Source organism: Daucus carota, chromosome 2 (genome assembly GCF_001625215.2).
Source record: "Daucus carota subsp. sativus chromosome 2, DH1 v3.0, whole genome shotgun sequence".
Classification (NCBI taxonomy): domain Eukaryota; kingdom Viridiplantae; phylum Streptophyta; class Magnoliopsida; order Apiales; family Apiaceae; genus Daucus; species Daucus carota.
This window is the reverse complement of record NC_030382.2, coordinates 58758246-58774499: the sequence shown is the minus strand read 5'-3', so window position 1 is coordinate 58774499 and position 16254 is coordinate 58758246. Positions and strand designations below refer to the sequence as shown.

General features: G+C 35.8%; 2 protein-coding genes and 1 long non-coding RNA gene across 4 annotated transcripts; 2 read left to right on the top strand and 1 right to left on the bottom strand.

Moving 5' to 3' along the window:
- Window positions 1-279: 279 nt before the first annotated feature.
- Window positions 280-1878, bottom strand: LOC135150882 (uncharacterized). The gene is made up of 2 exons (XR_010289344.1): window positions 1355-1878; window positions 280-1195 (listed from the first exon to the last, which is right to left on the bottom strand). It is a non-coding gene; the product is annotated as an uncharacterized LOC135150882 (long non-coding RNA).
- A 2779-nt stretch (window positions 1879-4657) lies between these two features.
- On the top strand, window positions 4658-11853 carry LOC108209957 (uncharacterized). Of its 2 annotated transcripts, none has more exons than XM_017381176.2 (10): window positions 4658-4797; window positions 6619-6979; window positions 7158-7402; window positions 7865-7949; window positions 8059-8244; window positions 8329-8496; window positions 8589-8801; window positions 10259-10430; window positions 11043-11214; window positions 11293-11853. In XM_017381176.2, the coding sequence occupies exons 2-10, from the start codon at window positions 6641-6643 to the stop codon at window positions 11387-11389; spliced, it is 1677 nt and encodes a 558-aa protein (XP_017236665.1). In that variant the 5' UTR covers window positions 4658-4797; window positions 6619-6640; the 3' UTR covers window positions 11390-11853. The 2 variants fall into 2 exon arrangements, with proteins under 2 accessions (XP_017236665.1, XP_017236666.1); XM_017381177.2 differs by lacking the exon at window positions 4658-4797 and adding an exon at window positions 4913-4934.
- Window positions 11854-13560: 1707 nt separating this feature from the next.
- LOC108206921 (AAA-ATPase At3g50940) lies at window positions 13561-15573 on the top strand. Its single transcript, XM_017377355.2, has 2 exons — window positions 13561-14812; window positions 14921-15573. Exons 1-2 carry the CDS (start codon window positions 13778-13780, stop codon window positions 15365-15367), a joined length of 1482 nt encoding a protein of 493 aa, XP_017232844.1. The 5' UTR covers window positions 13561-13777; the 3' UTR covers window positions 15368-15573.
- The last annotated feature ends 681 nt before the right edge of the window (window positions 15574-16254 follow it).

Here is a 16254-nt window from a genome sequence, read left to right as displayed (position 1 = left end):
CAACTTATTTTTTTATAATTCTTTAGTAAATCAATTTTATCAACTATCTCATAACTTAAGCTCTGATTAATTTCATCAATGGCTGTCAGCTTTTCTTTCGACCAGGTAGCACAGCCATCAGAGAAGAGGGAGTAAGATTCAGCTGTGGAGTACCAAGTAAAGCAAGATCTTTAATCTGTAGATAAGTAAAACAAAGCTGCATAACTAATTACTCTTAACTATAGTTGGAACCCTATTAACAAGTAGGCAATCCCAAGACCTACGAAGAACAAGTAGAGATGGACAGGTAGCCAATTCATTAGGAATACAAAGGCGGAACTTTAAAATGACAAGATAAATGCCAATGTTAGAAAAAGACGGCATTTAAATTACATAGGAAATATATCAATATTACAAAATAGTAGGCTTTATGATAAAGAAAAGATATCAGAATGTTTTGATAGTTATGACTCCGCAAACACATACTTGGACGAACTTGGGATCACTTACATCTCTCATAAGAGACCTCTTCAATTTGCCTGAGTGTCATATTCTTTTATGCTGGCTTTTATTTTTTTCAACAAAAGAGCAGGAGGTTCAACCCATATGGAAAATGATGCAGAACAATCTAGACCATCCCAGTTTCTAAGTCCGGATTTAGTAGATTCCAAGAGACCATTCTCAAAGGAATAAGCGTCGCAGGTCCCATGTTCTTGGTAATATATCTTGTTGGGAGATGCTCCATAATAATTCATAGAATCTACATAAACAGAATACTCGCTGATGAACAAAGAACGGTCCCCTAAACTTTTTAGAGGAACCCAAAGTTTACGAGACGAATCATAGGTTGTAAGAACATGTCTGCAAACTTTTGGGTCGTAATACAGAAGCATGAGCTCCCCATCTAATGCAAAGAATCCCATATTGCGCACTCCTCTCCCACAATTAGCTGGCATTGAAAAGGAGTTAATTTCTAAATCCCCGGAAGCAATGTCATAGGATGCAAGTCGTTGGCCGTGACAGAGAAAATAGAAAAGTCCTCGAATGAACACAACAGCTTCGCTACAAGGACGGAACAAAGGTTGTTGAAAATCAAATTGAGTCATCGTCCAGTGTGCATCACCATGACGAAAAATACCAAGGGTCCGGTGCTTAGAACTAACAACAAAAAGAGCTAAAAAGACGCAATCTGAAGAGGCAGGGCAGGTGGAGACACCTGTCAAGCGATTCACATACCAATCCAGAGGGAGGTTAGGATGGTGAAACTGAGGGAGTTTAAAGAATGTATTATTATCCAGAATGGAGACAATCAAAAAATAGGTGCTAGTAAGTACTTGTTATACATAGAGATTAACAAAAATCCATCGAGATAAACCTCTGTCGTAACTTTAGTATAAACAGTGGATGAGTCAAAAAAGTCATCCAAATTAATAGATCGAGTGATAACTGGTTGGTCCATATTCAAGGGTTGATACAGGTGGTATGTGATCCTCCTAAGATCCGAAAGCTCATGATACAGCTTTAACCACCGGGGCAATACATCACCGGCCCTTTTTTCATGCTCTGCGGCCAGCCAAGTCTTGCACACAGCGCTGAATCGAGCGTGATCCCCCCAATACAGCTTCTTCTTTACTTCTCCCAACACATCCAAATCGAGATCTGCCCATGATTTTCTTCAACACTGCTCTTTACATATAATAATCTCCTGCTTCTCTTCATCTTTTTTGCACCTTCTCATCTTTTCTGTTTAGTGCTTCTTGATATCTATACGTCCCCCGTTTGTATCTATATACTGTTGTTGTTAGGGTCTTCTGGTCGAACTCAAGTATGATTTTATTACATGATGATTCCTACTTTCCTAGTCTATTTTGATTTTACGATCATACTCCCTCCCTTCCTTTCCGTAACTTTCACAGTGAAAAAAAAAATATTCTACACATTATTTCTCAATTTTTTTTTTCGAATAAAAATATTGATGTTAATTTTTTTTTAAAAAACAAAATATAAAAAATTAATACGTAGAAGTGTGTTTTTTATACATCTCAAATTACATGCACAAAATCAAAATTGGAGAGTAATTTGTAACCTTGTAGGTCAATTAATTGAATTTGTATTGGTTTTGTAATTTATATTTTAAAAAGACAGCAAATCGTAAAAAAAATTAGAAAAACCAGTAGCTTATAGCTATGATAAATTCCCAATTGGATAATGTGTACTATCATAGATTTATATTTCTTGAAATTATAATCTACTATAAGTAATACAGATTATATATAATATAAGAGTTAATTGCAATTGACACCCCCTTTGGTTTCGGCTTATTGCACATTGCACCTAATACTTTCGGAAAATACGCTTTGCAGCCCCAGACTTTTAACCCGTAGACATTTTGCACCCTTTCCGTTAATTTCTGCCGTTACCGTTAACTTTTGCAGGGGCATTTTGGGAAATTTAATTATATTTAATTAAAATCAGACTTTTATTTAAATTTTTTGACCATCTAAATGATAATTTTTGGAAAAACTTAAAGAACGAAAGTTGTAGAGAATAAAAAGATCTTTCTAAAACAATAAAGTTCAAAATTTAAATAATTATTTAAAAACAATTGTTCATTTTTACAAGATTGCTAATTTTTGAATTTTTTAAAAATAATTATATAAAAAGAATTATGAAAATTTTTCTAAGAAGATCTTTTTATTCTCTACAACTTTCGTTCTTTAAGTTTTTCCGGAAAATATCGTTTAGATGGTCAAAAAATTTAAATAAGGGTCTGATTTTAATTAAATATAATTAAATTTCCCAAAATGCCCCTGCAAAAGTTAACGGTAACGGCAAAATTTAACGGAAAGGGTGCAAAGTGTCTACGGGTTAAAAGTCTAGGGATGCAAAGTGTATTTTCTAAAACTATTAGGTGCAATGTGCAATAAGCCGAAACCAAAGGGGTGCCAATTGCAATTAACTCATAATATAAGGGGCTGGTATTGTACCATGACTTTTAATGACAAATTTTGGGAGGATGACTTTAATGGATTTTATAGACTTTTAATGACTCTCGTTGACTTCTTAAGATTTCAAAAACAATTCATGACTCCTGAGACAATGACTTTTAAAAACTTTAACATACTTCTTTTTACAAATTCATGACTATGAAATACTTTAATAGACTTTTTATTAAAATCATAAATAGCCTCTCTGAAACCCTCTGGACCTTTTGCTATACCCTCTCGATCTTCTGCTATACCCAAGTTGGGTGTATGTTCACAAATCTGGCGACTACAAAATCGAGTACAAGGTATTATTACTGTTTATATATACTATAATATTGTTTATTGAATCATATATATAAACGTAATGTTAATCGTGACCTTGTATCAGTTTTTTTATTCACTTTTGATACCATAAATTTACGGATTTTAGGGTTCGAGAATTATGTGTTTTTCACTCTTCATGTTTAATAATGATGCAAAGCTATAAGAGCTATGTCTGTAACCACTAATATTGTTATCATGCTAAGTTTATATAATCTCTCTCTGTTTTGCAGCCCTTCAATTACTATAATATCTTATGTGTTTTTTATTTCACTTTGTATTTTTTGATCTAGTTGTTTAATAATGAACATGAATATGGATATGGAAAACCAAGAAGAGGAAGAAAAAGTGTCCGTACGATAACTTTTGTGAGTAGGATGTACCTGATGAAAAACATTATGTTAGTATAATAATCATGTCAAAAGTTAGAAAAAAAACTCAATTTTTAATAAATAAATAAATAACCTTAAAATACTCCTCCCAAACTTCATTTGGAGCAGTAAATTTTTTTGTTATAGGATCCCATCCAAATCCAGAATTAAACAGCATCAATTTTGAATAGTTGGTGTATCTAGCTTTAAACCACTTCAAACTACTAACATATTGGGGATGAGTTCTTTGACAACCAAGCTTCTCATTCAGAACAGGAAGAATCTTTTTCTCCACGGTAACCTTCGTGAATAAACCATTACTATCTCGCCAACCACGTTTTGCGGCATCAATCATGAGATTCAATAACTCATTACTTTCCTCAAATGTCCAAGTCTTATACCCAGCAGTTTTTCCTTTCGGATTGTCGTTCTCTTGACATGCATCGCCCATTTTTCTGTGCATATTGATACATATATGTGTATATGCATAAAAAATAAAAAACAAGTAACGTATACATATTACTATTAGCAAGTAGATCTATATATATGTAAAAACACATAATGATAATAGAGAATCATAATAGAGAAAAAAAGGAACCTTTTTCACATAGGATGAATTGGGGAGACTTTTCGCAGAGGTTGAACCCTAGGTTGGAGCGACCGGTTAATTGAGGGAAGATAAAAAAAGTCATGTCAAATCTTTTCAAGAATGGCCTGACAATTTTCTGAGAAAATATATGCAATTTTCCATAGAAAGTCATTAAAAGTCTATCAATTATATTTTTCCACCGAAGTCATTGATATATTGAATAACAACCGACTTTTAATAACTCTTTAAAAGTTGTAATTCAATACCTCAAACTTTGAAAGATTTTTTAAAAATCCTGATACAATACCTCTTTACTTTTAAAGAGTATTTAAAAGTTGTAATTGAATACACCTAGATTTTAAAAGTCAGTAAAAGTCATTAAAAGTCATGATACAATACCAGCCCCTAAATATAAATTCATAATATTAGTACGACCGGTCCAAATAGATACGTTTTCCAATAACAGACCGAACCTTCGGAGGTTCGATTTCGATTCGGTTTTGCCGGGCATAGCCGCGTATCTCTTGTAAATCTCAATCATCGTCTTCCGGTAACGCCTCTCGCATCCTCCCGCCCCCCCCCCCCTCTCCTCCTCTCTCTCGTTTATATGAAAAACACTCTCGTTTTTGCGGGCTTTATTGTTCTTTAAACCCTCTCTTGGGCTTTATTTTAACTTTTTTTCCGCTGGTGAGTTGTGTTCAATAATAATGGGTTTTGTAATTAGTGATGTCCCATGTTGATATTTGTATTTACTTTTCGATCTTGGATAGTATTTACTTGGTTGTGTGCTAGCTTGTGTTAATGACATTAAAGTGTTTGATGAAAGTCCTCTGAGAATTAGTTGATGAACTGTGCTCAGCTAATTTGCTCAATTCGCCCAAGTTATGGAACAATCTTGTTTTTGCGAATTTATTTGAATGTGTTTCTATATGTAAGTGAATGGTGTTATTTTGTTTTTGAATCCATCTATGTATTGGGAATGTGGTTATTTAAATCAAAGAGTAAGTTTGTATCTCCTTAATAGGTTTTTTTCCCCTTCATTTTATCTTATTAGGACACAAGTTCACTTCTGTCTTGAATTTGGAATTATCAGTTATTGAACTTGAGTTATGTTTTGAGGGGATCGTGGACTGCCCAGATGAATAGATTCATAGTTTTAACTTATATGGATCTCACGAGCCAACTCTTCTTGATATAATATAAATTTTTGGTCCAAATTTAGGGCTAACTGTACGCATCCTGTATTCCTGTGTAAAATGTGTACTAGATGAAAATGATGTTAAAACAAATAAACACAAGCTCAGTCTTGTTCATGCTAGCTTGTTCAGAATACCATAAGAAAGCAAAGCTGCATATTGTCTTTTCTCTGCCCCTTCCCTTCAACTTGACCAGGCTTATTAAAGTAGTTAACACTTCAAACCCTAGGAGTACTGGAATCTGGTCCATTCGGAGACAACATCCTAGGAACTGAACTGTGTTTGCTAGTTGCAACAAACTAGAAACCGACTGTATGCTTCCATACAAGTTCTCGGTGTTGGGTGCTGGTGTGGTGGATGGCCTAGTTCTAGTATGAATTGTGGTTTATTTAGGCCTAATGACCTTTGCCTTACCTTTTATGTTCAGAAGCAAGTCAGTTGAATAATGTCATGCTCGAATTTTAGTTTGACCAAGTTGTTTCGGACTCAAACTCCAGTTTTATGATACTCCCTCCGTCCCCCTGAGTAGTATACATTGGGGGACGGGGACGCGGCACAAACTTTAATGCTCCTGTAAAGTATAGTTGTGTCATTTATTTTTAAAATTTTCTTTTTCTGAATTAAAGTTTGGATGTTATATTTTTATTCAGAAAAAGAAAATCTCAGAAATAAGTTACGGAACTATATTTTATGAGCATTGAAATGCGTGTCGAGCAGTTGAAAAGAAACGTATACAATTAAATGGGACAGAGGGAGTATATAATATGTAATTCGACTTGATTAAAGTTAGATTAAGTCGAATTCAAGTCGGATATTATACACAATACTACAATAAAAATTTGTTCAGTCTTGCTAGTCTTAGAAGCTGTGTAACTTGAAATTGAATTTAGCTTGATGAATTTACATATAATTCTGCCTGACGTCATATTTCTGCCGAACATGTGTCATAAGTGTGTTATATCTATCAGTTCTATTTAGCTGAATTCCTTCCTTTTTTTAGAAACTTGTTGCTGTGTGTATTTGTGTTAATATATTAGGATTGTAATTTGAACTTTGGTCAATGCCTACAGTTGTAAATAGTGTTATATTTCAGTGGGTTATCTGGTGTTCAAGTAGTGCGTAATTTGTCATCCGTGTTGCATTCTGTGCGATGCTAAAGTATTGTTTGTGAATAGTGAAAGGTGACAGATAAAGAATATGAAGTCGAAGAGAGAAGAAGAGAAGATTGAGGACGCCGATGAAGCAAAGAGACAGAAATTGCTACATCAATCTACGGTTTCATCACCTCCTCAATCTGCCTTCGAAAATGCACTCCTTCCTCTTGCTACTTACGATGATGATGAGGAGGAGGATGAACAAACATACTTGGATAATATTGTAGATGATCCTGTACAGAGTAAGGAAAATGGTATTGAACATCAGGAAGGCGAGGAAGAGGAGGATGAAGATGATGAGGTAGGTGTAGCCCAAGGGCAACGTAGTCGAATGATAGAGCTACGCAGAGACTGCCCATATCTTGACACTGTCAACCGCCAGGTAAATGCCCTTTTGCACACATTAGCTGTTCGAGTTAGTTTTTTTTAAAACCAGTTCCTGATAGACCAACATTATGCCATATCTCTTCATATCCTCTTGCACACATTCCATATTAAGAATGTAATTGTGGTTTTGTATGCTTGCCTTCATAGTTAACTGTTCACTTAATTTGTTGCAGGTTTTGGATTTTGATTTCGAAAGGTTCTGTTCAGTTTCTCTCTCGAATTTGAATGTATATGCATGTCTAGTTTGTGGGAAGTATTTCCAAGGAAGAGGGCAGAAATCTCACGCATACACTCATAGCCTTGAAGCCGGGCACCATGTTTATATCAATATGCAGACAGAGAGAGTTTATTGTCTCCCTGATGGATATGAAATAAATGACCCATCATTGGAGGATATTCGACATGTTCTAAATCCAAGGTTTGTTAACCTAATCTCTTCCCTCATTGGTGTCATTTTGCTCTGAAGCTCAGTCTGGATTCAATCCGTTCATGTTAGTATATGTTATTTTACCATGTTCGTGCACTATCATGTGCTCCCTCTACCCTATAATAAACATCCTCTCCCCCCCCCCCCCCCCAGCTTTTCCATGGAATTGTAGGTGAATAAAAAGATAAATGTATATTCTCATGTTTATTATTATTTTTTTCATGTTTTTCTTTATTCTTTTATACAAAACAAGAAAAACGGGAAAAAGTATCTACATACTGCAAGCACATCTTTTATAGACTTAAAATTGTGTGAAAAAAATCTGAAAATAAATAGGACGTTTATTGTGGGATGGAACAGGAAGTTAATAAAGCTAATCAACACTACAAGATATGTTGTCGTGATGTCATCGTATCGTAGTAGTACATTCATACAATATTCTTTCCTCCACAGATTTAGTCAGGAACAAGTTGATCAGCTTGATAAAAACAGGCAATGGTCTAGGGCACTTGATGGTTCTGATTACCTTCCCGGAATGGTACCCAGTTTCTTTATCTTAGAACTTTTTTGCATCTTTTTCCCTGGTTCTACTTGTCAGGTGAGCTGTGTCTCTTTTAATTGCTGATGCTTACATTTGTCATTTTTAGGTTGGACTAAACAACATCAAAGAGACAGATTTTGTGAATGTCACAATTCAGTCGTTAATGCGTGTCACTCCGTTGAGGAACTTCTTCCTAATCCCTGAAAATTATGCACACAGCAAATCTCCTCTTGTGCAGCGCTTTGGGGAGCTTACACGGAAAATTTGGCATGCTAGGAACTTCAAAGGACAGGTGATGCTCCTCTCTGTACATTTTAGTTGTTCTTATTGTTTGCTTAGAATGTTTTTTCTTTACTTATTTTTACACTTTGTGCAGGTGAGTCCACATGAGTTTCTACAGGCGGTTATGAAAGCAAGTAAAAAACGCTTCAAAATAGGTTCTCAGTCTGACCCAGTAGAGTTTATGTCATGGCTTCTTAACACGCTTCATGAAAAACTCAAGTCTTCAAAGAAAAAGCATAGCATCATCCATGAGTGTTTTCAGGTTTGCTTTGTTTATATCTTCTATGCATGGACATATATCTAATTGTTTTCCCCTTCTAACATATGCATAAATACTTACCTTTGGGTTTTTAGGGAGAACTGGAGGTTGTGAAAGAAGTCCATGGGAAGGCTATTGGCGAGAGGAATGAGAACGATGCCCTGAATAATGGCACTGGCAGTGATGGTGCAGCTGGAGGTAAAAATGTTGTCACCGAGACTAGCAGGATGCCATTTTTGATGTTGGGATTGGATTTGCCACCACCACCACTTTTTCAGGATGTGATGGAGAAAAATATAATTCCTCAGGTACTTCTCTTCTATATCTTGTCATTAATCATAATTTTGTCAACTTTTATTTGCCAATGTTCATGTTTGCTATAAATTCAATCTAATAACACATTCGTGAAGGCGGATTCATTTTTACCTGTTTTTTGTATACCACATTGAGTCACGAAAACTGATGGATGTTTCTCTTAGTCTGTTGGAACCGGTTTCATTCATGTATTGGACATGAGATTTATACATAAAACAGTCATGTTATAGAAAGGAAATACGGAGAGAATAATAACCCAAAAACATCTGATAATTTCTTCTATAAAGAATATACTATATGCAATTTCATTATGTTTTGGGCTTCCAGCATTCTCCTTTAATAAATACAAGACATTTTAGAAGTGATTTAGAACTACTAAATATGGATTCATAAAATTATTTACTATGTAGCATAAAGCAGAAAGAAGTTAAAAATTGTGGCAACACTGTTTCTTGCTCCTGTAGAGAGCTACAGGGAGTATTAGTTAATTTTTTCCATGGTTAGTGTCATTTTCAGTTGTTATATTTTTCTATTTGTGTGAGATCATTATGGGTGTGGTATGACTTGCGTGTTCGTAGAGGTAGAATGTTTATACTCAACTTTAAATGGAAGTGTGCGAAGGTCCGGTTTATGTTTCTTAGCCTGTAGAATATAATTTATAAAATGGTTAAATTATATCATAGTTAGCTTTAGTTGATGTTCTGTGGTGTGATATATTCTGTTTATCTTCTTTAGCATTGATAACTAGAACTTTGAATATGGGCCACTTATAAAAGAGAAATCTTGGTGGTAATACTCATGATTGGTGATTTGGTGGGATATATCCTGATACATGAGGATATAGAGGAATAAATAAATCAAGTCCAAAAGTTTGAAAGGACTAAATATTTGATGTGGTGCAAGAAATTAAAGGTTCATTTGATGTTTGTTTTATGATATTAATTAGGTATATTGTTAACTATGATTAGGGTAAAATGTACCTAAGGTTAACTATAGGAAATGCTTCTAAAGTCGGCTGATTGAAAAGATATTTTTTCTATGTAAATGTACTTCAGTTAACATCATATGATGAGCACGATTGGATAGCCCAAGTGGTGGGTTTATCCTCTGTTGTCCCGGGAGACCCGGGTTCAACTCTGGCTCATCCGAAAAGTATTTGAACAGATACCAAGTTGTAAGGCATATAAGCCCACATTGTCAAAAAAAAGTTAACATCATATGATGAATACATAGCATATTATTAGCTGAACAGATAATTTAGGAATATTCCATATATAGTAGAGTATATAACCCTTCCCTATTTTTGGGATTTCATTTGTTATGCATCAACATTGCAAGGAAAAAAAACACGGGTTATGCGACATGTATTGTATGATTGTGTATCTTCTACTGACCAAAATATATAAACTTATCTGGGTATGGATTATGACCTCATGAGAATGTTTTCTAGGTTCCACTTTTTAATATTCTGAAGAAGTTCGACGGTGAGTCTGTCACAGAAGTTGTACGACCACGTATAGCAAGGATGAGATACCGTGTGACCAAGTTACCACAGTATCTGATACTCCATATGCGTCGATTTACAAGGAATAATTTCTTTGTGGAGAAGAATCCAACTCTGGGTACGTTCCATCTCTTACCACATTTGATATAGCATTTCCTAGCTTGAATCAGAGTCCGTTCTTACTGAAAACTGGGACACCTCTTGTCAAAAACCCAAATTGAAAAGGTTGCTTGAGAAAATGTTTGCAAAGTGTGATACCCTTTTTAATATAGTTTGAGATTCTCTGTTACATGTGATAAAGTAAGAATGTGTTGTAAGGGAAAACTATCATGATGGATCATAGGTTTAGAGTAATACATAATTATTTAAGCCGGGCGTGCAATTATTGAGATAGGGTGCTTTAATGGACACAAATGATTTCAGTTTTAAATTGAATTTAATGGAGAACACAGGTACACGATACACTCGTCCTTGGTTTACAGTGAATTATTCTGAAGTGTTTTCCAAGTATACAGGATGTCATATCATAAATACATTTTATAAATAGTCAGGTTGTTGGTTAAATTGCTTAGTTGTGAATAAGATTGATATTCTGTGGAGGTAGAGAATAGCTTGGTCGCACAAAGGTTCATTTTTGGGCCATACTTTCTTCATTGATTCAGTGCCTTGAGATCACCATGAAAGCTGATCTTCGCATATCTCTAATTTGTCCCTTTTTGCTCTTCTACAGTTAATTTTCCTGTTAAAAACTTGGAGCTGAAGGATTACATCCCACTTCCAGCCCCAAAAGGAAAGGAGAAGGTTAGGTCTAAGTATGACTTAATTGCCAATATTGTACATGACGGGAAACCAGGTGAAGGATCCTATAGAGTGTTTGTACAGCGGAAGTCAGAAGAATTATGGTAAAACATATAATAATATTTAAAATGCTCCGGTTTCTTGTTATTAATAGACTAACCATTATTATCGCAACATCACAGGTACGAGATGCAAGATCTACATGTTTCTGAGACTCTTCCTCAGATGGTTGCACTTTCGGAGACGTATATGCAGATTTATGAGCAGCAACAGCACTGAGTTCTATAATCTTATTGCCGAAAGGACTAGTTTCTTTTTAGCCAAGGAGACCGGAGAAGCGAGGATATATAAGTGTCTCAATTAAGGTGGCTGACATTGTGGCTTGAACAAGATAAAGAAATATGAAACCGCTGACATTGTGGCTTGAACAAGATAAAGAAATATTGGATTGCTGAATAGTGTTTCTTAACGTGAAGATGCATTCTAGCGTTATTTTTGTTCTTGAACCGAGAAAGTTTGCCAGAAATGTATCTCTTGACTGCTAGAATTTCCATTTTGAATTTGATACTTAAACATACCCTGTGTATTAGTAATGTATCCACTGACGACCAGATATAAATTTGTCGCTGCCCTTGGTTATCTGTGTCTGATCTGCAAGGGAGCACTCGTTTAGGCCGAAGGAAGTTTGGTGTTGGATACTTTTCCTTGGTTAATTGGAACAACTTCATGGAGATTGTTTTACATGTGTATTCTTGACGGTCTAAATTCTTTGCTGGTTCTGGGCAGTTGTTTCTTATCTCAATTTTGATCCTTTTGAAATTTATGCCGATAGCTGCGACTTGCATTCATAAGAGCAAATGTATAGCTGTTTTGAAACAGGACAGCAATACGTGGAGGCTCAGAACTATTAACTAAAGAAGTCAAACGAAATTCACATATATGAAAATTTTGTTGTGATATTCTGTGGGAGATGGTAGCAGTTAACCACAGACGTCTCTGGTTAGAATGTACACTATCGGGACTAAAATTCCATAAAAAGATATTGTTGCTGAAATCATATAACTGACGATAAAGGTTGAGAATGATACATATAGCAGCTGCTTTCGACAGATAAGTGTTTCCGAAAGAAAGTTCCTTCCGGGATCTGCTTTTGCAAAAAACTGTTTACAACTTGTTGAAATGTTTTTGGGTTAAAAACGGCAACGAGGTCTGGGTCATAATTCATAAGCAAAGAAATTGATGCGAGATTGGCAGTTGTATGGAATTGACAGAAATAATGGATAGGTTGAGAAACGATAAAGCTGGATCCAACATACATGTCATAATGTGAGCAGTAAACAAAGTAGTAATAACCTACTAATCAATCTCTGTCATAAGTAATTTCTCGTAGGATCAGCGCGGTGCATGTATGTGAAGACGACATATATGACTTAAAAATATATGTTCCCCTATAAAAAGTTTCCCAGATTCAGTAATGACAGAAACAAGGCAACTTCTTGTAAATTACTATCAGTACCAACTCCATCTTCCACCAATCAAGTCTTCTTTCTGGTGGATGTCTTGTCATAACAACTGCTTCCTTTTGTTTCTTCCCATCTCTTTCACTCGTTTTCCATGCTCCCTCACCTTCTCATCTTCTGAATCTTGCAGACCCCATCACAATTTGTCCCCATAACAATTTGTTTGTGTTTCCATAACTTTCCAAATTAAAGTAAATTAAATAAATTCTAGAGATTTGGTCTTAAGGTAAAAAAGAAACACTAAAAAATATTAGTTGCCATCAATCGTTTGTCAGCGATTGGCTTCAAGCAATGAAATGGCCGTTTTGGTAGTCTGAATCAGGCTTGCAGGACTTATGTGGAATCCATTAATGTTGTGTTTGGTTGGGGTGAATGATTCCGGAAGGAATGGAATGAAAAATGAACTATTTTGTGGACAATTTTTAAGAAATTTCATTCCTTCCTCCATTCCATTCCTTACATCATGTGCTAGATATCACACCTTCTATTTGAGATAGAATGCTCCATTCTCTCTCATCCTCAATTTCTAATCTAATCTCATCATAGCAATTTTGCTCCTCCTCAATTTTTTTCAAAACTTTCATCCTATCTCTATTAGTTTCAAGTATTTTTACTCATTTCATTCCATTCCATTCCATTGTCCCCAACCAAACACAACATAAAGACTACAAAGTTGGCAATAATACGTCAGAAATAGGTAAATGCATACTCAAATCTCACGTCAGACACATAAAATGAAGCATGTATTGAAATAATTGAACAAGTCAGAAAAAGATTCCTCTTGGGTTTGTGGAGTCAGATTCAGAATAACATTTAGTTTAAAATATTTGGACGAGTTAGATATTTCAAAGTTAGACTTCTATTTTGGTTAGGCCAATTTCTTCTCTTATAAATACTCTCATGTAATTGTAAAATCACAACACAACAAATTGTGAGAGATCAAATAAAATTAGTGTGACTTGTGGAGTAGAATTTTTCCAAACCACGTAAAATCTTTATCTTGTGTGATTGTCGTTTATTTTTCTTGTTCTTGTTTATTCGCGTTTGGGTTTTGCTTTCGTTGTTGACTCAACAATTCCATCAGATTAGCCTCAAACCTTCCGAGCCTTATTATCCTACTTGCACAAAAAATCATCTGAAACAAACCATGGTGACTCTCAGTGATCTGCCTTCTCCCTCAGCGGCTTATGCTGCGTACGCCTCAGTTTCAGCGTCTGCCATGCTCCTTCGGACCACTTTTAACCAAGTAGTTCCTCGCCAGCTTCAAGATTTTCTGCTCAAAGCCTTTTTCCGAATCTTTAAGCGCACCAACACTTCTACTCTCGCTCTCGTCGTGGATCAGTTCGATGGCATGTCACGTAATGATCTCTTCGATTCCTTTGAAATTTACATGTCTACGAAGACTAATCCCAAAACAGAACGTCTCAAGATCGCGAAAAGATCCAAGGACAAGCATGTGAGTATCAAATTAGCGCAAAATGAAAACATAGTTGAGTTCTTTCAAGGGATTAAGATCAAGTGGCTATTTGTTTGCGAAGAATCGGAGAACATGCCTGGAAGAAACAACGGTAGGAACGGTTCAAAATACCCCAATGAGTATGGAAATCGTCCAGGGGACTCCAAAACTAAGAAGTGGTTCGAGCTTCGATTCGAGAAACTACACAAGGAAACTGTCATAAATTCCTACATACCATTCGTCCTCGAAAAAACAAAGGCCATTCAGAATGACAAGAAAGTTGTGAAGCTTCACACACTGGGGAACAAAGCCTTATACTCAGAAGCTCCTGCTTGGGACTCCATCAACCTAGAGCATCCATCTACATTCGAGAAATTGGCAATGGAGCCCAGCGAGAAGAAAGCCTTGATGGATGACTTGGATTTGTTTGTGCAGAGGAAGGAGTATTATAAGAAAGTAGGAAGGGCCTGGAAAAGAGGTTATTTATTATACGGGCCTCCCGGGACGGGGAAATCAAGTTTGATAGCTGCCATGGCTAATTATCTCAAGTTTGATATATACGACTTGCAGCTAATGAATGTCAAGCATGACTCCGGCCTCAGGAAATTGTTGCTGGGGACTGCCAATCGATCCATCCTTGTCATCGAAGATATTGATTGTAGTGTAGAGTTGCCGGATAGAAACACTAAACCAGTGCCCTCTGATCGCCAACCTCGCGATTTGCAGGTAAATATTATTCGTAAATTCTCTCTTTTGATTGCAGTTCTTTACTTTTTGCTCTACTCTAAAACTTGCCTATAATATTGAATGTGTTTTTACTTGTGGTGGTCTCAGTTTACACTATCAGGACTATTGAACTTCATAGATGGGCTATGGTCAAGCTGTGGAGACGAGAGGATCATAATCTTTACGACCAACAACAAGGACAAGCTTGATCCTGCATTGTTGCGTCCAGGGCGCATGGACAAGCACATTCACATGTCTTATCTTTCCAATAACGGATTCAAAACATTAGCTTCTAATTACCTGGACATCAAAGACCAGCATTGGCGGTACAGAGAGATCGAAGAGCTATTAGGAAGTGTTCAAGTCACACCAGCTGAAGTTGCGGAAGAACTCATGAAGACTAATGACGCCGATTTATGTCTGGGAGGACTCGTCAATTTTCTCAGAGGAAGGAAGAGGGGAAGGAGCGTCGAGAGCAAGGATGATGTGGACAGCACGGATGAGACTCAACCGGTCCCAGAAACCAAAAGAATAAAAGCTAATGGCCGGCAATGATCTAGCTTTGGCAATGGATAAGTCTTTCACTTCTGTAATTACTAGTAACTGCTGTATAATAGGCAAAAGATAAGTCCTCTCTGGTTGTCTATCAACCGACCACAGCTTCGAAACAACTTATCCAAAGCTATAACAATATGAGTTTTTAGGTCCAAGTATACTACAAGGGGGTTTAATACAATGCTTACATAAATTTATTATTTTCATCTTTTGCGGATAATTACATTGGGGTTTTTGAAATGAGTTTGTACTTTTGAGCATGAATAGTATTTTTTGGATATAAAAATAAACGACACAAGATTGTCCGAGTATTGTAGTCCTGCAGGTGCCACAACTTGGCAATGTTGCCAACAAGTGCCTATCTGCAACTACAAAATTGTACTGGGAAACCTTACATTGTTCATCATTAAAACATAACGAAACCTTCTTTCGACTATAGAAAAAATAAATATTCATTCATGTTACTTCGATGACGCGAGTGGACACACTGGAGAGCTATCAAGTGAGGAGGTCGTATAAGACTATTCCATTGTTTTTCTACGCATCTGCATCGGAGGATAGATTTTACTGGCATTCTTTTCAATATCTCCATTAACAGATCTTCATACAAAGAAGCACCGACAGGAATTTAGCATTTGATTCATATTCAGAATTTTGAATTGATGAGAAAACACGATCACAATCATGCAAATCTTTCCGGAAGAAAGAATATTAACTCGTGGAGTTTATTATTTTAAAGGTTAGTATTTTTAAATATATTGTATGACTAAGGCGGTAATGCTAGATATTATACAAATCATTCCCCATCTTTTTTTAAATTCTAATTAATCATCTTACAAACTATTTCCAACTTTTTTCTTAAATTCTAATTAATCATTTTACAAATT

Excerpts from the sequence above, each read along its gene's own strand:
- LOC108209957 (XM_017381176.2), top strand. The coding sequence starts at position 6,641 with ATGAAGTCGAAGAGAGAAGAAGAGAAGATTGAGGACGCCGATGAAGCA. Across the intron at positions 6,980-7,157 it reads TTGACACTGTCAACCGCCAG|GTTTTGGATTTTGATTTCGA; the intron begins GTAAATGCCCTT and ends AATTTGTTGCAG. Across the intron at positions 7,403-7,864 it reads CGACATGTTCTAAATCCAAG|ATTTAGTCAGGAACAAGTTG; the intron begins GTTTGTTAACCT and ends TTTCCTCCACAG.
- LOC108206921 (XM_017377355.2), top strand. The coding sequence starts at position 13,778 with ATGGTGACTCTCAGTGATCTGCCTTCTCCCTCAGCGGCTTATGCTGCG. Across the intron at positions 14,813-14,920 it reads GCCAACCTCGCGATTTGCAG|TTTACACTATCAGGACTATT; the intron begins GTAAATATTATT and ends TGGTGGTCTCAG.